Source organism: Delphinus delphis, chromosome 1 (genome assembly GCF_949987515.2).
Source record: "Delphinus delphis chromosome 1, mDelDel1.2, whole genome shotgun sequence".
Taxonomy (NCBI): Eukaryota; Metazoa; Chordata; class Mammalia; order Artiodactyla; family Delphinidae; genus Delphinus; species Delphinus delphis.
In genome coordinates, this window is record NC_082683.1 from 118,162,882 (window position 1) to 118,184,931 (window position 22,050).

General features: G+C 36.3%; 1 protein-coding gene and 1 long non-coding RNA gene across 8 annotated transcripts in view; one reads left to right on the forward strand and one right to left on the reverse strand.

Moving 5' to 3' along the window:
• The window catches only part of LOC132423368 (uncharacterized), a 59,772-nt gene extending 52,287 nt beyond the window's left edge, over positions 1 to 7,485 (reverse strand). For 2 of the 4 annotated variants that reach the window (XR_009518978.1, XR_009518977.1), the window contains exons 1-4: positions 7,238 to 7,485; positions 5,591 to 5,652; positions 4,469 to 4,586; positions 3,263 to 3,329 (exon numbers count right to left, since the gene is read on the reverse strand). This is a non-coding gene — a long non-coding RNA (uncharacterized lncRNA). The other 2 variants (XR_009518976.1, XR_009518975.1) reach the window with 2 other exon arrangements.
• Positions 7,486 to 7,568: 83 nt separating this feature from the next.
• The window catches only part of NUF2 (NUF2 component of NDC80 kinetochore complex), a 29,788-nt gene continuing 15,306 nt past the window's right edge, over positions 7,569 to 22,050 (forward strand). Inside the window, exons 1-8 of one of the 4 annotated variants that reach the window (XM_060009044.1) lie at positions 7,569 to 7,688; positions 10,326 to 10,443; positions 11,080 to 11,222; positions 12,424 to 12,498; positions 13,482 to 13,558; positions 14,071 to 14,132; positions 19,864 to 19,961; positions 21,164 to 21,237. In XM_060009044.1, the coding sequence (XP_059865027.1) occupies positions 11,100 to 11,222; positions 12,424 to 12,498; positions 13,482 to 13,558; positions 14,071 to 14,132; positions 19,864 to 19,961; positions 21,164 to 21,237 (509 nt within the window). In that variant the 5' untranslated portion in view covers positions 7,569 to 7,688; positions 10,326 to 10,443; positions 11,080 to 11,099. Of the gene's footprint in view, positions 7,693 to 10,325; positions 10,444 to 11,079; positions 11,223 to 12,423; positions 12,499 to 13,481; positions 13,559 to 14,070; positions 14,133 to 19,863; positions 19,962 to 21,163; positions 21,238 to 22,050 lie in introns of all 4 variants that reach the window. The other 3 variants (XM_060009054.1, XM_060009061.1, XM_060009071.1) reach the window with 3 other exon arrangements.

The following is a 22,050-nucleotide window of genomic DNA, read 5'->3' on the forward strand; positions in this document are numbered from 1 at the left end:
TGAAAAATGGGAATGGAAACTACTTCATGCAGTTGTGAGAATTAATGAAATAATACATGGAGAGGACCTAGCACCCAGAATATCTTCTATGAATGTGAATTATTATTTAAGTACTGTAGGCAAAAGGTATATAAATGGAAATTGTCATAATGGGTTATCTTAGGAGCAATATTCAGGTATCAATTTTGAATTTATATGGTCAACCTGTTTATCAGGTTGCCTGCTTAATAGTCAGTGAAAACTGAAGGGTAATTTTTTCAAATACTAACGATGAAATTAGATACTCTTACTTGGTATTTAATGTAGAAATGTTTTGATAAAACACTCAGATACAGTCTCCTTCTTGAGAGAAAACAGGATTAGGGGCTATGAAAAGATGTTGAGAACTCAGAAGTTATTTCCTTCTAAGGGTTCATTAAATAAAGTCCATACTAGAAGATTTACTCTAGATAATAGAAATCACTAGTAAAAAAGAATCTATAGGAATGACAACATGACACTAACACTCTGACAAAAAAAAAAAACTAGTTATCTCCAGAGTTTTCTGATTTGTGATACTCTGTCATTATTGGTTCTGTTTTTAACTTTCTTTTCCAAAATTTGTTATAAATGATTAATTTTAACATAAGCGTTCATTAACACTTTCCCCCATGAGAATCTTTTAAACTCCTTTGAAATAACTGGAAACACCACAGAATATTATGATACCAAAATCGGTCATACCCAGGGAATAAAAATTGCATTTTAAAAAGTCACATTGGACAAATATTTTTATCAATATCCAACTTTTTGGGCTATTAATTCCTAAGGCTCTCCATACTGTGTTAAAATAATATAGGTTGACGTGAAAGCTGGGGATAGGATACTAGGAGGTTAGGGTATAACGTACCAAATTTTTGCTTCCTTAAATCTGCTTTAGAGTTCATCGTAAATTAACAAAAGATATATATTTTATGGTTTCAAACTGAAAATTTCATCTGAATCCAAAACAAAGATACTGTTTACAGTACCTCAAATGTATAGCTCAGTTTCCAAATCTACTAACAAAGATGAACACAGCTGAGGAATGAAGTAGATTAACAGGTCTAGAATGATTAAAAGGTAATAAAAAGCAGACAGCTACTTTGAATTCAACGCTGCTTGTCTTCTTAAGCCTGAACTCTAAACACGTATCTTAAAGCCAATAAATTCAGAATCTAATTTTTTCCACCTAGAACATTGTGTTCAATGTTTATCACTCTAATTCTATTTACTTATGTAAAGGAAAATGAAACAGAACTTCCAAATTGTAAGGTTAACATTAATACAATAGCGCCACCCAGTGAATATGCTGTGCAAATAAAAATGTTACTAGAATTTACCACTTTAAATATTAGTGCATCTTCAGTATACCTATAACCCCAACCTTTTAAATAAAATTATACACTAAAATGTCAATTCACAAATATATAAAAGCATTTTTACCTATTCATTCATAATTAACTACAGTTAAGATGTGTAAAGGATATTCCAATATCCTTTTCCAATAAAGGTTTTGCATATTAGATACTACTTGTAATGTTGGCAAGCAATGAATGTTAGCTGCCAGGTCAAACAGGCATGCTGTTTCCTCTCACATGAATTGTTAGGCAGATGTAAAACTATGCCACTCAGTTGCTTTAGTAGGTTTTACCTATCCCTCACGATACATCGTTTCAAAGATTTTTTGATGCCCTTAATATAAAGTATGTGTTCATAATTTCACTTTAGCCTGCTACTCATGGTTAGTCATTATTTTTAAGACATGAATAAATATTAATTATTTGCGTAAGTGAATTGAACAATGGCATCAATGATAGTCATCAAATTTGTAAACCAACTGATAATGTGATGTCGTCAAAAATGCTAGTATGACCTTAGATATCATTACTATTCTACTCTATACCAATCAGATCATAGTTGGAGTAGTTTTCAGTATAAAGTTCATAAAAATAGAACACTTCTTTCTCATCTTTTTATTCTTCATAGGAAATATAAGCACATGGGGGAAAAGTATAAAGAACCAAAGTATATTCAATAAAAAGAAAATCTTTTCACTCTGAGCCCCAGTCTCCCTCCTCAGAGGCTACTACTATTACTAATTTCTCCTGTTAGATGGACCATGTTTAAAAAGGAGTATTTCAATTCAATAAAAAACATTGACTGGGTACCCAGTTTGTGCTAGACACAAGTGTTAGGTGCTAGGGAATCAAGTCATTTAGCATCAGCCCTGTGCAATAGTGGAGACAGATACAAAACTGATCATTTCAATAAAGTATAAACTTTTATTTTTTTCAGTATACAAAGAATACACGTGAGATCTCTCCCAATCGCACTGTATCTATCATTTTCATGTGTATCTCCCACAGGCATCTTGAGCTATACATGTCCAAAACTCAATCATCAGTCACCTCCCAAAATGAGTTCACCTCTATATTTCCTAAATCAGAGAATAGCATCCCATTTATCTAGGGGCTCAAGCCAGAAAACTCTCACTCAGCAGATATTTATCAAGCATCTACAATGTCTAACGACGTCTAGGCCATGAACATATGATAGCAAATAGGGTCCTCACTAAAACTTGTTTATGGAACTCTATCCTTGATTCCTCTCACCTCTGCCCTCCCAATTCAGTCACCAAGTCCTGCCACTTCTACTTCCTGAATTCCATCCATGCTGGCAATACCCTAGTATAGGCTGCCGTCTTCTTTCCCCTGGATTACTACAATGAGGTCGTAACTGGTTTTCCTTCCTTCAGTCTTGCCACTCTTCAATTCTATTTTCTCATAGCAGCCAGTCATCACCTAAATACAAACCTAATCTTGTTGAAGCCCTTCAAACTTCCTATTACTTTTAAGAAGTCCAAACGCCTTAACATGACTAGTAATACTCTTCATGATCTGGTGCCTCTTTACCTCCCCAGCCCTGTGTCTAGAATCTCTGTTCCTAGGCTGTGCTCTCCTCTTATGTCTGGGCCTTCACAGTTGTTACCTCTTTCTTGCCCTCCACCCTTTAACCTGGCCAGTTCCTAGCTATTCTCCTGCATGGAGCCACTCAGACTAAACCACAATTTTTTTTTAATTACTTTTCTCCCTTCCCTATGAGAATATAAGATCTATTAGGTCAATTATTAGATTGATTATTATCACATTTGCTTGTTCATTATTATACTTCCAGTACCTAGCTTAGTGTCTGGCATAAAATAAGAGGATCAATAAATATTTTTGAATGAATAAATCTATACCTAGAAAGTCAGAAGGAAAGTCAACGAGTTCAGACTGTGGATTAGGGAAAGGCTTCTTAGAAGACATCTGAAAAGTAAGTAAAGAAAGTAGGGATCAGGCAAAGAAAATCAAGACAGTCCAGACGGAGTCTACAAGAATAAGAAAAGGTCTCAAAGTATAAAACAGCCTCATGAATGGGAAATGGGTGTGATGGGAGATGACAGTGGAAACATAAACAGTGGCAAGATCATGGAGGTCCCAGGGTGCAGGCTATGGAGTTGGATTTTGTCTTGGAGTTGATGGTGGGAGGGGTTGTAGAAGTTTAACCAGACCAGTGAAATAGTCAGATTTACATTTAAGACTGATCATTACAGCAGCTACTTAGAAGACAAAGTGGGGGATGCAGGTAAGGGTTGTAAGGCTAGAGACAACAGTGAGACAGATTGGGCAGTTGAAAAAAAGAAAGGGATAAATTAGGATTTGAATGGCTCACGAGCCCTCCCAAATGCATCTATCTAGTAGGCAAGAAAATAAAAATCTGAATCTCAAGGAGTAAGTCAGAGATAGCAGTAGTTTTTGGATCCTTGAGCAAATAGATTAAAACAATGAGAATGGATGGTACTCTGAAGGAGAAGATTTATGCAAAAAAAAAAAAAAGAAAACTCAAGGTTGAAACTTATACTGTATAAAGGGCAGGCAGAGAAAGAGCCCCCTAAGAAGCACACGATAGGCAGAAGATACAGGAGAGAAGCAAAGGGACTTAGGTTTCAAGGAGGGTCTGATTAATGGTGTCAAATGTAGCGGAGAGGTCTAGAAAGAGGCACTGATCAATAGCACAGGAGAAGTAGGCACTATTCATCTTCTGAGATCAGTAAGAGAGAGGCAGATAAATGTGGTGGTAAGGGAAATGGGTGGGCAGGAAGTTAAGGAATATGTTGCATGATGGCTTGAATTTTCTCAGTTAACCGGGAACGAGGTTGCTGGAAATGTCTGTGGCCCCTGGGAAATCTCTATATTCAAATAAGTGGGTTTTTGATGGCAAGGAGGGTGTAGGACCCAGTCTGAGTATTTTATCTATTCCTACCACACTAGACCAAGTGAATCAACTGTTCATCCTCACTGACCCACTTAAAACAAAGCAGAAACAACAATCTGGAATTCTTGTCACTTAAAAAAGAGATTTAAAAAATTTTAACCCAAAGCACTAGCTACCACAGGACCGCCACCTGAATTAAAGATAAAGTCCTAGTTGCAGGCTGCCATGGTCTCACTGAGCATCCCATCTTGTCAGTCAAAGGTCTGCTCAGTCCTTACAGGTCTGTCATCCAGGATCTAACGTGCAATCTAGAAAAGGAACATGGAATTAAAATTAGAAAAGAAACTGGCATAAAGGTCACAGATGCATGTGAATGTGTGTTAAGTGCTTGAAAAATATCTTTTACACTACTCTAGTCACCTTCGAATAAAAAGAGAAGTTGAAACTGAGGACGAAGGTAGTTATGAGCAATCACTGCAAGTTATAAGACAGGGAACTGACGAATGATAAAGGAGTGTCAAGAATTGGGGGTGAGCTGAAGCTGCAGACCAAGAATCTGTTGTACTTCGGGTGATTTTCTCCAGAGTGCCCAGCTGGGGATTTATGGGACAGATTCAGGGCGGGGATTTATGGGACAGATTCAGGGTTAGGATTTTGACAGGCACTGGGGTCAGAGGCAAGGGATGCAGGGAGTTTGGATGTTGATAAGCCATGCAGTCTAGGCTGGGAAGGGAGGTAATGGCAGGAGAGCTGACAGGGAAAATGAAATATAAGAGCAGATATAGAGCATGTGAGGGTATATAGGTCCAGGGGAAAAAAGATGCTACACCCATAAAGAGTACTGGAATCTAATTTTCTGCTGTAGTTAATGTCTTTATGGATAATGACAAAACTCTAGAAAGTTTAGGCTGGGATTTCTGGATTTCTGCCCTCTAATTCACAATGACCAGTAACAGACAACTGAATTTTGAAAAATCAAATCTACCCTTATAATCGAGACAATCTGAATAAATACCCATTCGTTTTTTCTTAATTTTACTTCTAATATAACTATCAATTTGCAATATCTACAGTAAAATTATCCGCCAAAGAAACAATTATTTTATTGTAAATACAGTCATCCTGCTCTTCCTTCTCCTCATTTTTCTCTCTCCATATGGTCCATTCTATTCTTGGTTTACATATAGGTCACGCTTTCCTTGTCTGGACTCTTAACAATGGTTCAGGCATTTGTCGAGTACTTACCATTTGCAAGATATTTTACTAGGACAATGTATAAATAATAATAGTCAAAATAACAGGTAATACTTACCGAGTGCTTACAATTCTGCCAGACACTTTACATGAATGAATCCATTTAATCTTCATGACATCCTATAAATAAGATATTATCGCTACTTTAAAGATGCAGAAACCAGTTTAGTTAGGTTAAACAACTTGCCTGAGTTCATACAGATAGTAAGCAGTGTGATGAGGGATTTTTTTATATTTTTTTGTTTGCATTGGGTCTTCGTTGCTGCGAGCGGGCTTTCTCTAGTTGCAGTGAACAGGGGCTACTCTTCGCTGCGGTGCGCGGGCTTCTCATTGCGGTGGCTTCTCTTGCTGGGGAGCACAGGCTCTAGGTGCGCGGCCTTCAGCAGTTGTGGCACGCGGGCTCAGTAGTCATGGCTCGCGGGCTCTAGAGCGCAGGCTCAGTAGCTGTGGCGCACGGGCTTAGTTGCTCTGCGGCATGTGGGATATTCCTGGACCAGGGCTCGAACCAGTGTCCCCTGGGTTGGCAGGCGGATTCTTAACCACTGCGTCACCAGGGATGCCCCGTGATGAGGGATTTAAACCCAGCTCTTTCTGACTCAAGAGCTGAGCTCTCAGTCATTACGCTAGCTATGGTCCTTTACCCTGCCTCTAAGAAGATACTGCCTAGTGGAGTATGCGCATGCACAAGTAATCGGTTTGATTTGGTAAGTGCCAATGAGAAAGGTCTTTTTTTTCTCCTCTCCTCACTCCAAGTATTTTTTTAAAAATCTATTTTCTAACTCACTTTTGAGTTTTACTAGATTCTGACTTTTGAGAATTACATCAGTAAATGGTCATAGAAAAGGGAAAAGGAAGCCCTAATGAATATGAAATGTATTTTTATTTCAAATCGGTATAAATTTCTATATCAATAGGTATAGCCTCCACCACCCCCCTACAACAAAGCACCAGAATTTGTGTACTTTCAATAGTATTTCCAGTATATTTTTCACTTGATTCAGTGCAGACTTCCCATCCAATACACCACCCTCACTAGATAATACTGTACACTGCAGTCAGAAGCAAGTCCTACTACGGCTTCTAGGGCTCCAAGCCATAATAAAACTAAATGGTTTCCCCCCGCTGACAATTAGGCCAGTCGTATCTTCTGCTGCAAGACCCAGACTTGTGATCATGTATGAAGTGCCACGCATCATTTGAAGAATGCAACTCACTCGCGGATGTGCAAATTTGGGGAAGAGTTCAATGTTGTTAGCACCGGGAGTGCCTTGGTCCTGTAGAGGGATGAATGAAGGGAGGGAGAACAAAGGACACGGGTTCTACACTAGATAGTGCCACTTACTATCCAAATGGAAACAAATCACTTCTGAGTCCCAGGTTTCTTGCCTGTAAATGTGAAAGGATTTGACCAGATGAACTGTTAAGACTGCTCCCACCGCTTGAAGTTGGGCTCACCAACGCAGAATCAGATGATCTGTGTCCAAATCCTGGTTATGCTACTTGTGAACTACTGCGCACAGCTTTGGGCCAGTTGCACAATCTCCCTGATTTAATCCCTCATTTGATGATAGTATCTATTAGCCCCCTTCCCCTTTTTAATGAAGCCTAAATGAGATAATGCCTATAAGCATCCAACACAGAACCTGGCGTCTCAATCAACGCTCAAAAAACATCGGTGTTACTACTCTGAGACTCTATGACTTACCCGGTCCCACTGCCCCACGTCCTCTTTCCCTTGTCACCTTGAGTTTAGCTCGTCTCCAGAAACCCTCTATTCACTTCCGCTCTTCACCTCGGACGCCAAAACCGTTCAAAGGTCTAACGAAACTTCGTATTAGCCTCGGACTCCTCCCCCAAACCGCGGCGCTCCCATTTCCTGCTGAATTTAGATCCGATAGACTCCAACTCCGCGAAAACTAGTTCCGCTCGTAGCCCAGCGTCCTCTCTCGCAACTCCAGCACCAGCCGTCTCGTGTCTATTGAGCCCAACCGGCACCCGGCGCGGCGGAACGCAGGAAGTGGGCGGGGCGGAACGGGGCGGGAGTTCCAGTAGGAGGCGGCAGGTTTGAAAAGTGACAACGGTCGGTGTTCGCTGATTTTTGAGTTCGTCTGTAGCTGCTCCGCGGACTCGCAGCCTTCCTGTGGGCGGCTGGTGCGGTAGGTGAGCGCAGACACTCGCGGACAGAGGACGGCCGGAGCTGGGACGCGGAGCCTGGCAGTGTTTTCGTTACGCGCAGAGCTGGGGAGGAGGCTGGAGAAGCCAGCCCCTGGGAGGTGGGGGAAAGCTCATAGATCGTGTTTATTGGATTTTAGTCCCCCAAACAACCTGAGCCCAGTTGCTACGAAACGAATGGGTCTTTGCTGGTACAACATAGACTACGGGTGCAGCTGGTCAGTTAAATCTTGTATGTGTATATTTTTAACCCAGTTATTTAGAAGGTTATGGGGTTGCAGATGCTGGTCCACTGTCTTTGTAGATAAGTCTCCGTTGCTCAAACATCGCTTAACCAAAGTCAAACCCAAAAATCAAAAGGCAAAAATATCATACTTAATCCAAAAGTCAGAGGAAGAGAGCGGTGTATGCATGGCGCTTTGCATACGTGGCACGATCATTTTCCCTGATGAGTTCAGGAAACTGTTTACCTAATTTTTTGATGTTGGGAATCTTTGAGTCTTTTCTCTTTGTTTTTGTTTAGCCTCTGCTTCCTGGGATTTTGATTTCCACGATCTAGTTTATTTTAGAAAAATGAAGTGTCTGAAATTTAATCAGTATTCTTTCAATACCTACTGTGTACAGGATCATGGTGTTGCAAATAAATGAGGAACGGAGGGGTAATTTAGTAGTAAATGCCTGCTACTTGGTAGGCGATCTGAGGGTCACTTTACATATACTAGGTCACTTATATACTTTATCCCACCAGAGCTCAAACTGTATTGAAAGGCCTCTCTCTCCCTCTCTCCCCTCTGTCCTTTTCTCTCCCTCTCCTCTGTCCGGCACTCCCTCCCTCTCTACACACGTGAATGAATTGGAACTGAAGTTGTACTATCAAAGAAAGGTAGAATTTGGATATGGGAGGTGGTTCCAAAAGGAAACATTGGAAGTTTGGGAAACGTCTTGAAGGAAACTAACTTGTAACAGAAAATTCATTAGGTTATTTGATGTGGTAGGTAGGATGAGTAATTAAAGTATTTTTGTAAAGATGTTACATGATGCATTTGGTGTTCTATACAGATTCATCTGATAGCGCAGTGTGCAAGACTTTAGAAGATAAGGATGTGCGATAATAATTAATGAAGATATTTTAGACCTCTTTCTCTATTGTGATCATCTCTGATCCAGATATAGTTTGTTTTGGAAAGTTGACTTTTTCTGCAGTCTTTGGGCAATTGATGATTTTTAAATCTATGACTTAGGCGAAAACATAGAATGCATATTTATGTTGAAAAGGACATATAATATATGAGGTGTGAGAATCTGGATCCAAAAAGATTCTGGCTGTAGAAGGAAAGCTTGGAATTATGAAATTCAATAATAGGAAATAGGAATAATAGGAAATTCAATGATAGGAAATGCAAATTACAAAATTCAATAATAGGAAATAGGAATAATGGGAAATTCAATAATAGGAAATGCAAATCCTTGCTTAAGGTTCAAATAATCAATTATGTAAAAAGAACATGGAGAAGTCCTGGCTTGTTGGCTACAAAGTGATGTAAGAATTCATGGAGAAGCGGGCTATGTTGAAGAAGTTCTGGGAGTTTCAGTCAATCACACACACATATATATATTTGTCAGTAAGTGTTATAGTAGCACAAGATCAGCAGTGACCATCATCAACTGTGTTGATATTCTGCCCTAAGCAGACCATATCTGGAGTATTGTGTTCAATTTGAGCATTACACTTTAAGAAGACATTGACAAAACAGTTATAGAGGAAAGTGAGTAGAATGGTAAACTTTCTAAAACAAAGTCGTAAAAGGAGTGGCTATTCTTAAATTATACTTACCTTAGACAAGACAGGGCTAAGCAGAGATATGATAGCTTTCTTCATGTTTTTGAAAGTGGAGTCATAAAAACAAGGATTATTATATTCTATGTAGTTGCAATGACTAGAAGTAGGACCAGAAGGTAAGAGTTACAACAAACATATTTCTACACAGTATGAGAGAGAGTTATCTGATTATTAGAGACATACTAAGGTAGACAGAAAGTTTCCTTGAGACAGTGAATTCTGTGATGTTTGCAAGTGTTTAAGCAGAACTGAGAAGTTATTTGTTAATCATCTTTTAGAATGGCTTCCTGCATTTGTCAGTGGTTAAAGTTGACAAGGCTGCCTTTTAACCCTGACATTCGGAGAAACATTAGGAGCCTAAAGAAATAGATTTCCAGAATTGTGGGTCATTTCAGTTTGTTTGCAAAAGTGAGTGTATTCACTTTGTATCTCTGGGATCACACTACTTCCCTAGAGAGTAGGAGATCCATAAGTAATGAACGAAGTATTGTTAACTGAGTGGCGGAGAAAGTGGCTTCTGTTGCTGCTGCTTCTACTACTACTGTTACTATTGCTATTCTGTTAGGCATAGCTAGAGATATGGAGAAAATGAAAGTGTCTTAGCTTACTGTTGGCTCACAGTGCAGTGCCAGAGTTCTATAAACATTATCACAATACACTGTGGCAAGTAGTATAACAGAGTTCAGTGCTAGCTGTAGGGTAGGATTTCTTAACCTCAGCATTATTGACATTTTGAACTGAGTAATTCTTCGCTGTTGATTGGCCCCCTTATGCATTGCAGGATGTTTAGCAACATTCTGGGCCTGCTACCCACCAGATTCCAGTAGCATCCTCACTCTAGTCCTGACAACCAAAAGTGTCTCCAAAGTTGTGAGAACTACTGCTCTAGGAGAACACAGGTGGGAATATTTTACTATCTAAGGACATTAGGGGAAATGGTTTTTTGTTTTATTTTATTTTTCAAGTTCTCACTCTAGTGATTGGAATTCCTGCCAATTACAGTTGTTGTTTTTTTCTCTCTCTTCCTACTTACATCTCAAACCTTATTAATCATCTCACTGTGTGTACATTGAATAGAATGTTAAATCATAGTACAGTTTTATTATTTATGCTGTTTTGCTGTTGTTTGTGTCTAGATTCTGCTGATAGTGTTGCCTATATATCTTGCTTTGAGGATTAATTCTCAGGATAGATCTTATTAAATTCTGTGCCCCCCAGATTTAAAGAAGTTTCTCATCTGTCTGTTCCACCTGTCTTCTTTCCCATAAGAAAGAAAACAGCATTAGGAAAACTAGAAAATGACTGTGTTGCTTTAGAATAAAAGTTATTTTAGGATATATATATATGTATATATATATATATATATGTCTTTAATGTTATCTTACTAGGATGTTTGATGATTTGGTGGTAGTTAACACTACTATGAATATAGTTCAACCTTGGGTTGTTAATTTTGTCCTTATATTTATCATCTTCTAGATAATGAAAACTGCTAGTTGTGCCATGTTTCTGATCTTTGTTTTCAATTCCTTCAGACTAACAGGAGACTCCCAAGATGGAAACTTTGTCTTTCCCCAGATACAATGTAGCTGAAATTGTGGTTCATATTCGAAACAAAATCTTAACAGGAGCTGATGGTAAAAACCTCTCCAAGAATGATCTTTCTCCAAATCCCAAGGTAAAATGTGGTTGTGTTTGCATGTGGTTAATGTTATTTGAAAAGAAATTAAACTACTAGGTCTATAGAATGTGGAGAAAGACATGTATATTACTATTTGATATAGGCTAGTCATCTTAATCCAGAGAAACTCTCTCATCTAGTGTAATTTTAAAATAACATTAAGTTTATATGTGAGGCAACTTCTACATTCCCATTAGGAATTCAAAAATTTAATATGGTTGTTTTCTCCCCCCCGCCCTGAAAAAAAAGCTTCTAAACCATAGGCATATTAAAGTATATTAAACTTTTCATTATTGGGGTAGTGGTCTGAGGGTATCATTTATTGGTAAAGCTTGAAGGAACTTAACTCCACAAGTGGTTTCCAATCAGAAAAAGTGCTTAGAAACAGTCTTCTTTGGAAGCTTACAGATTAATTTTCTTGCATTATGCCCCAAGGGGGAATTGACTTGTTTTGACAGATACTGTTCTTTATATCTTTAGTTATTAAATGCAAAAAAGAACTATTCGTGTGTCACAGAAAATCCCAAAGTCTCCTTCCAGTTTCCTGTGTTCATCTTGAAGTGATAACATAATAAAACCTGGTTTAATGATGTAGAACTTAAACTTTTGATATTGATGCCTCTTTAATTCTTTAAAATAGAACAAATAATCTCAGAATAAATGAACTTGTAAATGGATGAGAACAGGTTGTATAGGCCAGCATTTGGGAACCACTGATTTAGAAGATAAAAGTTAAAAATCCCATACTATCCTATTAAATTTATACCTCCTGGATCATAGTAGTCACTGTAACAGCTAAGGCATCTTAGCCTTAACATCTGAGGCATCAAACAAGGTTTCCCATGTTCTTTTTAAAAAAATACACCCTCATTATTTTTGTCATATGTCTGACAACCTGTTCTGAAAGACTAACCCATCTTCCATTCCCTAATGTGGATAGATTGCCTGGAGTGGATTTGAATATACTTGCTAACATTCTGTATATAAGCTTAAACAACTGATCTTATTGACACTTATCACATGTGAGCAAACTGATAAGTATATAAGGTGTTTTAAAATTTGGAAAAATTAAGAAATATTTCAAGGGGAATGGAGTAATGTTATCACTCTTTTCTTCTTTGTATCCATTTACTATAATATTGGACAGTAATGGTGATAGTGGTGCAACAGAGTATTAAAAGTTATTTTTCTCTTGTAGCCTGAAGTCTTGCATATGATCTACATGAGAGCTTTACAGATAGTATATGGAATTCGACTGGAGCATTTTTACATGGTGGGTTTAAGATGAGGCAAAATTATGTTTTTTGCTGCATTTCTCGTGCTCACATCGAGTACTGGTTTTCAGGACGGGAAGTTATTGACTTTATTTTTACCAAAATCAAGGCTTATTTAAAATTAATGTCACTTACACGGGAATCTTAGGCATAATAATGGCCTATACTGATAGCTTTAGTAAGATGAAAACATTACTAAAGACCTAAATGACACAAGTTATTGATGCTATGCAGTTATTGACAGATTTACAGTTTGTCTTCAGAGACTATAGTAAGCAACAATGAAGTCTTTACAGATACTGTTCTCTTCTCAGTAAGGACTCCCAAATTAGAGTAGGAGATACACACTAAGATTGAAAACAATTGAAATAAGGCAATTGAGCTTTTAGCAAATTAGGTATTTCTAGTAGGAAGATTATTTTTCTTAATCTTTTTTTGCTGTTGTTGTTAAATCATCAGGGCATCATCTGAAGATGTACAAAAATGTAATATCTGTAGAGTCTCACCAATATTATATATTATTTAAAAATCAGAGGGTTTGTCACTTATTTGCTATGAAACCTTGCTAAAGCTTAGTTTCTTTGTCTATAAAATAGGGATAGTACTCTGTCCTACTGTGGTTATAAAAATTAAGAAAGAATATATTGAAAATGCTTAGCATAGTACCTGATATTTAGTAAATGCTAACCATTACCCCTTTATTTATTTATTTTTAACATCTTTATTGGAGTATAACCCCTTTATTTTTTAATTCATTTAAAAAGTCTTTATTGAGCACTGACTGTGAACCTAGCATTATTAATATTAATGACAACTCTAGTTTTGTGCCAGGATCTGTATTGTTTGCTTGTTTGTTTTAAATTAATGATAATAAGTTAATATATTTTGATTGTAATCTATGATTAAGATTTCTTGAGGTTGAAGATTTTTCTCATTTTGTCTAACCAATGTGTAACTTAGATTTTCTGTTTATTACATTTAGATGCCAGTGAACTCTGAAGTCATGTATCCACATATAATGGAAGGCTTCTTACCAGTCAGCAATCTGTTTATTAATTTGTGAGTAAAGAGTCATTATTTTCTTAGTCCACATTCGTATTTACATTACATTCAGCTTTCTTAAAGACATGATTTTCTTTGGGAGGGAATTTCTACTATTTTTCTTTCCACTCCATCCCATAAATATCCAAGATTGTACACTTTCAGCAAACACATCTAACTGCCTCCACCTGTGGCACCTTCAGTTCTTTCAACTGATGTATTAAGATATTGTGAGTCTAAAATCGTTGGAGGGTTTTGCATTCTTAGAGAGTCCTAGTACCTCAAAGAGTGTGGGTTGTTTATTAGAATCTATAACGATACCTTGGTATTACATGAATATTTGTGTAATATACAGAAAAAGTAGATTTCAGTGCTGTAGGATTATATATTGTAGTAGACTTCTGACTTGGTCCTTTGACACTGAGAAATATATCCAGAAATCTTTTTGAAAATAAGATGTTTATGCCCTTTGGCTTAGTATGTAATTCACAGTACACTTTTCAATATGCTTGCTCCACTTTATCTTCAAGGGACTCATTTCTGCCCATCTGTCGGGTGAATGACTTCGAGATTGCTGATATTCTATATCCAAGTAAGTGAGAATTTAAAACAATTTTTAACGTTTGGCTTCAATCTAACATTTTACCTTTCCATCAATAAATGTGAAAAAAAAAAAAGAGAAAAGACTTCAAGGAACTTGGATTTAGAAAGTGTATCTGATTCTCAAGGATGAATTTTTTCATATCCTATTATTGGAAATTTTTCCTTTGTAAAGCCACAGAGAAGCTGTTTTTCTGATTAGTTTTTCTTAACTCCTTACATTTGAAAAATGTCCTGTAAATTTGAGAATATGAATACAAATAATATGCAAGCTATGATGTTGCATAGTGGGTTAATTATACCAGTTTTATCAAATATAGTAATTACTTTTTACCATGAAGAAAGTACCTTTTAACACTGATAATAGCCGTGATATTATATTAAAATGTAAAATTCTCCTAACTTTGTGTCCGTTTATTCATTTGACCCTTTTGTATATATATCAGGTTATCTTATGTTGGAAGATATTTGGTGTGCTATTTAAAAATTTGTTTTTTATCCTCTCTTGGATCTCCTCCTTTTTTTGTTGTTGTTTATTGACATATAATTTACACAAAAGTTCACCAATTTTAATGCATAATTGAATAAATCTTAACAAATATATACTGTTATATAACCAGTGCCACAATCATGACCCCCCGAAGTTCCCTGACATCTTTGAAAAGATGTCTTTTCAAAGCAAAATATATTTCAATTTTGAATATTCTAATTGATCATTGTTTTTCTTTTGTCATTCATAAAACTATTTTTTGGTTTCTAGCAAGAAATCTTGGCCTCAAGGATTTATTTGGCTAAATTTTATCCTATATTTTGCTGTAAGTGTATTGTAGTTTCAGCTATTATTGTTTAATGCCTGAATTTTTGTATATCATCTGAGGCAAAGGTCAAGGTTCATTTTTTTTCCTTTATGCATATGGTTATAAAATTATTCTAGCACCACTCATTGAAAAGATTATCCATTCCCCATTGAATTACCCTGGCACTTTGGTCAAAAGTAATTGATTAACCACCGTACATCTATTAGAATGGCAAAAATCGAAAACACTGACAATACCAAATGCTCATGAGGATATGGAGCAACAGGAACTCTCATTCACTGCTTGTGGGAGTGCAAAGTGGTATAGTGACCTTGGAAGACACTTCTCAGTTTCTTACAAGACTAAATGTATTCTTACTGTATGATCCAGTAGTCATGCTCCTTGGTATTTACCCAAATACCAAGTGTTGAAAGCTCACGTCCACACAAAAACCTGCAAACAGATATTTGTTGCAGCTTTATTCATAATTGCCAAAATTTAGAAGCATCCAAGATGTCCTTCAGTAGGTGAATGGATGAACTAGTACATCAAGACAGGGGAATATATTCAGTGCTATAAATAAATGAGCTATCAGGCAATGAAAAGACATGCAGGAATCTTAAATGCATATTACTAAGTGTAAGAGATCAATCTGCAAAGGCTATTTACAGTACCATTCCAATTATGACAATCTGGAAAAGGCAAAACTTATGAAGATAGTAAAAAGATCATTGTTTGCCAGGGACTGGGGGAGGGAAGAATGGATAGCCAGGGCACAGAGGAGTTTTAGGGCAGTGAAACTATTGTGTATGATACTATTGTGTCATTATACATTTGTCAAAACCCATAGAATGTGCAACTCCAAGAGTGAACCCTAATGTGAACTATGGTCTTTGGCTGACAATGATGTGTCAGTGTAGGATCATCTTTTGTAACAGATATACCACTCAGGTGGGGGATGTTTATAGTGGAGTAAGCTGTGCGTGTACAGGGACATAGCGTATATGGAAACTACTTTCTGCTCAATTTTTCTGTGAACTAAAGTGCTCTAAGAATTCTGTTTTAAAAGGTCAATGATCATATATATATATATATATATATATATGAGTATATTTCTGGCTTCACTCTTTGCTCCATTGATCTATATGTCTGTCTTTACACCAAGCATACTACCTTGATTACTTTAGCTCTATAGTAAGTCTTGAAATCAGACGGTGGAAGTCCTGCAACTTTGTTCACTTTTTCAAAATTGTTTTAGTTATTCTGGTCTTTTGTATTTCCATATAAATTTTAGAATCAGCCTGTCACTTTCAACCCCCCTCCACTCCCCATAGCCTAGTGGAATTTTGACTGAGGTTACTTTGAATGTATAGTTCATTTGGGGGATAATTGACAACTTGATAATATTGGGTCTTCTAATCCATGTGTATATCCCTCCATTTATTTAGGTTGTCTTTAATTTTTCACAACAGTGTTTTATAATTTTCAGAGTACAGGTCATGTACATTTTGATAAATTTATCCCTAAGTACTTCAATTTTAAGGGATATTGTAAACTTCTTTTAGTTTAAATTTCTGATTGATTGGTCGTTGCTAGTGTAGAGAAACAATTGATTTTTATATATTGACCTTATTTCTAGTAGATTCTTTAAAATAGATTCCTTAGGGTTTTCTACATGGGCAATCATATTGTTTGAGAACAAAGACAGTTTTACTTCTTTTCCAGTCTAGATGTATTTTACTTATTTTTCTTTCCTTCTGCAGTGGCTAGGACTTCTAGCATAATGTTGAATTAAAATGGTGAGAGCAGGCATCATTGTCTTGTTCCTGATCTTAAGGGGAAAGCATTTAGGCTTTCACCAGTAAGTATAATGTTAGTTTTAGGATTTTCTTAGATTGCCTTTATCAGGGTAAGCAACTTCTATTCCTAGTTTGTTTCGTGAATGGGTGTTGACTTGTTTTAAATTGCTTTTCTGCATCTAGTGAGAAAATCAAGTGGTTTCTCTTTTTCAGTCTAGTGGATTACATTGTTTGATTTTTGAATGTTAAACCAACTTTGTATTCAGGATGAACCCCATTTGATTATGATACATTATGTGTTTTAATATATTGCTGGATTTGATTTGCTAATATTTTGTTGTGTTTTTATGATGATGTTCATAAGGCTACTGGTCTGTAATTTTTTTGTAATTTTACTGCACTGACAGACTTTGGATATCAGGGTATCGCTGGCCTCTTAGGATGAGTTTAGAAAGATTCCCTTTCATTTCCAGGAATAATTTTGTAAAATTTGTGTTATTTCTTCCTTAAATGTTTGGTAGAATTCACCAGTAAATCCATCTGGGACTGAAGTTTTCTCTGTGAGAAGGTTTTAAATTAATTAATAATTCAATTTTTTTTTAATAAATAAAGGGCTACGCTGTTTGTTTATTCCCAAAGCTACTGAATGAGCTTTTGTAGGCTACCTTTTTCAGCAAGTTTATCCATTTCATTTAAATGGGCAAATTTATTAACATAAAGTTGCTCCTAATTTTCCCGTATCATTTTAATAGTCTTTGGGGTTAGTAGTGATGTCCCATCTCTCATTCTGACATTAGTAATCTGTTTTTTCACTCTTTTGTTTTTCCCTGATCAGTCTGGCTAGAGGTTTATCAATTTTGTTGAGCTTTTAAAAGAACTAGATTTTTGTCTCACTGATTTTTATGTATTTTATTTCTGTTTTCTGTTTTATTGGTTTTTGTGCTATTGTTATTCCTTCTTTTTTCATGCTTACTTTGGGTTTGCTCTTCTTTTTTTTTTTCCTCCTAGTTTTTTAAAGGTTAGAAGCTGAGACCATCAGTTTGAGATATTTCTTCTTTCCTAAATAGGTGTTTAGTGCTAATAAATTTCCCTTTAGCCCTGCTTTAGCTGTGCCCCACAGACTGATTATAGACGGTTTCGTGTGTGTGTGCGAACGCGCATGTGTACACACACACGTGCATTTTGGATTATAAATTTAAGCTCATCTTCAGCAGGATAGTCCTGTGCTCCTTTGACTTCTGGGGTTGAGGCCATATCCCTCCTGAGATATCTTTTGCTTTTGGAAGTTATTCCAGGATTATCATTGGCTAAAGACCACTTTTTATCTTAATTCCTAATTTCGATAGTTCTTGGGTCAAATATATAGTTTAGTTTAAACCAAAAACCCATATGGCAATGGGCCCAAGGTTTAGAATTCTCAGAGGAGACTATTTCCTTACTAGAGACAAGGCTGAGCCACTAGTAACTTTGTCATTTCCCTGCACTGTTATGAGAAATTTTACTTTCCTTAATCTACCTTTTCTCTAAGGATGTAGCCTTTCTAGAGTCCCACGTCTAGTAGGGATCTCAGTTCCATTTCCCTGTGTCATGTGAGTCCAAGGCATCATCAGCTGTTTCTATATGAAAGTTAATAATCTAAACCACTTGCTTACTCAACCTGGAGTTATTCTCTCTTGGTTCTCCTCCTTTCTGGCTGTTTTTTTTTTTTAAATAAATTTATTTATTTAATTTTTGGCTGCGTTGGGTCTTCGTTGCTGTGCGTGGGCTTTCTCAAGTTGCAGCGAGCAGGGGCTACTCTTCGTTGTGGTGCGTGGGATTCTCATTGTGGTGGCTTCTCTTGTTGTGGAGCACAGGCTCTAGGTGCGCGGGCTTCAGTAGTTGCAGCACGCAGGCTCAGTAGTTGTGGCTCGCAGGCTCTAGAGCGCAGGCTCAGTAGTTGTGGTACACTGGCTTAGTTGCTCCGTGGCATGTGGGATCTTCCCAAACTAGGCCTCGAACCCACGTCCCCGGCATTGGCAGGCGGATTCTTAACCACTGCGCCACCAGGGAAGTCCCCGTCTGGCTGTTTTTAATAAGACTTTCTCTTTATCACCCGTTTTCAGCAATTTGATTATAATGTGCCTTTGGAGATTTTATTTTATTTTATTTTTTTACCCCCACTTAGATTTGCTCACTTCCTTGGATATGTTTATAGTTTCTATCAAATTTGGAAGATATTTAGCTATTTTATAAAAGTTTTTTCTGCCATTCGTCTTTGTAGGACTCCAATTACACATTTGTTATGCTGCTTGATATTGTCCCTCAGTTCATAAGTTCTATATTCTTTTTTTTCTCTCTGGCCTTCATTTTAGGTAGCTTTTATTGCTATGTCTTCGGTTTCACTAATCCTTTCATCTGTATGCCTAATCTGCTCTTAATCCTATCTAGTGCATTTTTCATTTCAGGTATTTTATTTTTCAATTGTAAAATTTGATTCAGGTTTTCCCTTTCTCTCCTTATAATGCTAATGCTTTTCTCTACCTTCCTGAACAAATGGAATATATTTATAGAATATATTCATAGGCTGAATGAATTCAAAGGCTGAATCAAGAAGATAGAGTTTTTATAAATTCTAGTTGCCTTGGCCTCTTCAGACTCTAAAAATTATAGTTGCTTTGGTCTCTCCAAACTCTGAACTCTATCTTCATGACTCAGCAAAACCCATGAGTTCTGTTTATATTCTACCTCCCTGGTTTACAGCCTGAAAATTCCCTTAAGTGGTGGACTAGTGCATTCATTAATAGGGTTCACCTCATTTACTTCTCTTGTGGATTGCTGTCCTATATTGCTTGTTGTTCAGTGTCTAAAATTTGTTGTTTTATATATTTTTTCCGGTTTTCTGGTTGTTTAAGATGGGATAGTAAATCTGGTTGGTCTCTGTTGTTCTTTCATGGTCAAAGTGCTTTTTTTTTTGGTTAAGATAATTCTGATCATCAAGTTAGAGCAGTTCTTCACTTTGGTTAATTAGCAAACACATATTTTTGTTCTGTAACTATGAGCGGAATATATGGTGGAAAAAGGATAAATTTTCACTTTTATATTATATTGTTTCAAAGATTTATTTAAGGAGTCTTTCTTTGTATTTTAGAGGCAAAACGGACAAGTCGGTTTTTAAGTGGCATTATCAACTTTATTCACTTCAGAGAAGCATGCCGTGAGACATACATGGAGTTTCTTTGGCAATATGTAAGATTTAAGTGTATTTTTTGGGTCACATACCAGATCAATAACATCATTTGTGCACCACTAATCTATTTTGAAATGGTTGTCACAGATACCTAATTGTTTTATGGCCATTAGAATTAAATTTACATATCAATATTATATTCATATGAAATTGCAGATTTTAGTAAGCTGATCTCAGAATGAGATTTTCTTCTATATTTGGTATCATTAGGGAGAAGCTGGGGTTTTTGTTTTAATTTTGTAGCTGAGACTCCTTTTCCTTTATTAGGAAATGTAAGGGAAGAGAATAGTGATAACACATTCCTTTTCTTTGAAGTTTAATAGATAATGTAGTGTTCTTTAAATAATTGAGATATTTGACGTTTATATTTGCTTTCTAAATAATAGCCTAATTAGGTGTTTTGTTCTGTTTATCATGCTTGCTTGACATTGCATTATAAGATTCAGTTCAAGTAAATCACTTTAACAGATAGAAACTCATTTCATCAACAATTTAGGGAATTTGGAAAGATTATGGGTCATCTGTGTGATTTGTTCCCATCTGTCCACAGTTTGAGGGTACCATACTTTTAGAAAAGCACCGGAGTGACACCAGAGAATTAGGCCTTTAGTGACTGAGCTTCATTGATAAATATTTCCTTGTACAAATCATGTTCAGCTTATACCACCTAAACATCACATACTCTCCAAAGTGTACAGATGTATGTGCCAACACAAACAAACACACAATTTTGTTTGGCTGATTTCACTTCATTTTTTTAAGACATGGCTCAGACATCTATCATTTCTATGAACCCTCTGTGATACACCTTCCCAGACATTGCCCAGGTTGGATAGGATGTCATTATAATCAGTTCTATGACAAGTTGTTTTGTAGTTTTATATTCATTTTTCTGACTCATCAAGGAGACTGAACTACTTAAGTCGAGGAACTACAAGTTAGTCTTCTTGGGAATTATTCCTGGTACCTAGCACAGGGCCTAACTGTAGTAAGAACTCAACATTTGTGTGTTGGATAAGTAAAGGAATTCCTAAGTCACTTGTTGTAAATGCCTAATTCTTTCTTAAATTTCTTATTTCTCATGGTGAAATTTGTAGAGTGAGGAAGCATTTTGTAGCCAGTACCGGTAGATATTTTTTTAAACATGTCTCTGATTATGTTGAAAAACACTAATATGAAATTGTTAAAATTGCTTTAATAGAAATCTTCTGTGGACAAAATGCAGCAGTTAAATACTGCCCACCAGGAGGCAATAATGAAATTGGAGAGACTTGAGTAAGTAGGAGATTTACAAATAAAATAAATGCAATTTCAAAATGCAAAATGAATGTAAGTAGTATTTTACAGTCTACAGTCTACTTCATCTCTTTTATCTTCCTTATTAAATAGCAGAGTGTTTAAGTTTACCTTTTTTGAAAAAGAAAAACTAGCTTTTCTTCTAACTTTTAGTGCATAATTTACTCTTCTACTTTTTTTTGTTGTTAATGCATCAGCCAGACATGTTTAAAGCCATTAACTTAGTTACTCTCCTAAATTATATCTAGTGGTATTTATCTTAGTAGGTGAGCAGTAACTGACAGGATTCTCTTTTTTCCTTCAGATCAGTTAATTCTGTTAAAATTTTTATTCCTTCCACAGAGGTTTTCTGTTTCGTTTTGTTTTGTTTTTTGGCTCAAAGGTCAAATAGGAGAAGGAATCATTCAAGGGTTATGATTTCTTGGCTTTATATGTATTGATTTTGAACAAAAGGATTTTTTTATTTTTATCCCTTCTAATATGTTGATGTCTTTGGATTTTTCTGTTTCAGGTGAGAGCTCTTTTTTAGCCTGTCCTGGCATAAATTGCCTTTAGAGACAGCAGCAAGCTGAAAAGACTGGGAGTAGGAGGCAGATATTAAAATTTAACATGGTAAATTCACCATAAACCAAGTCAAAAGAGAAATGACAAACTGGAAGAGAATATTTGCAACATATGCAGCAAAGCCTTACTATCTTAATAACAAAGGCCATGTAATATTCTTAATATACCAAGAACTCCTACAAACTGATAGGAAAAAAGATAATGGAAAAATGGGCAAAGGCTATAAAC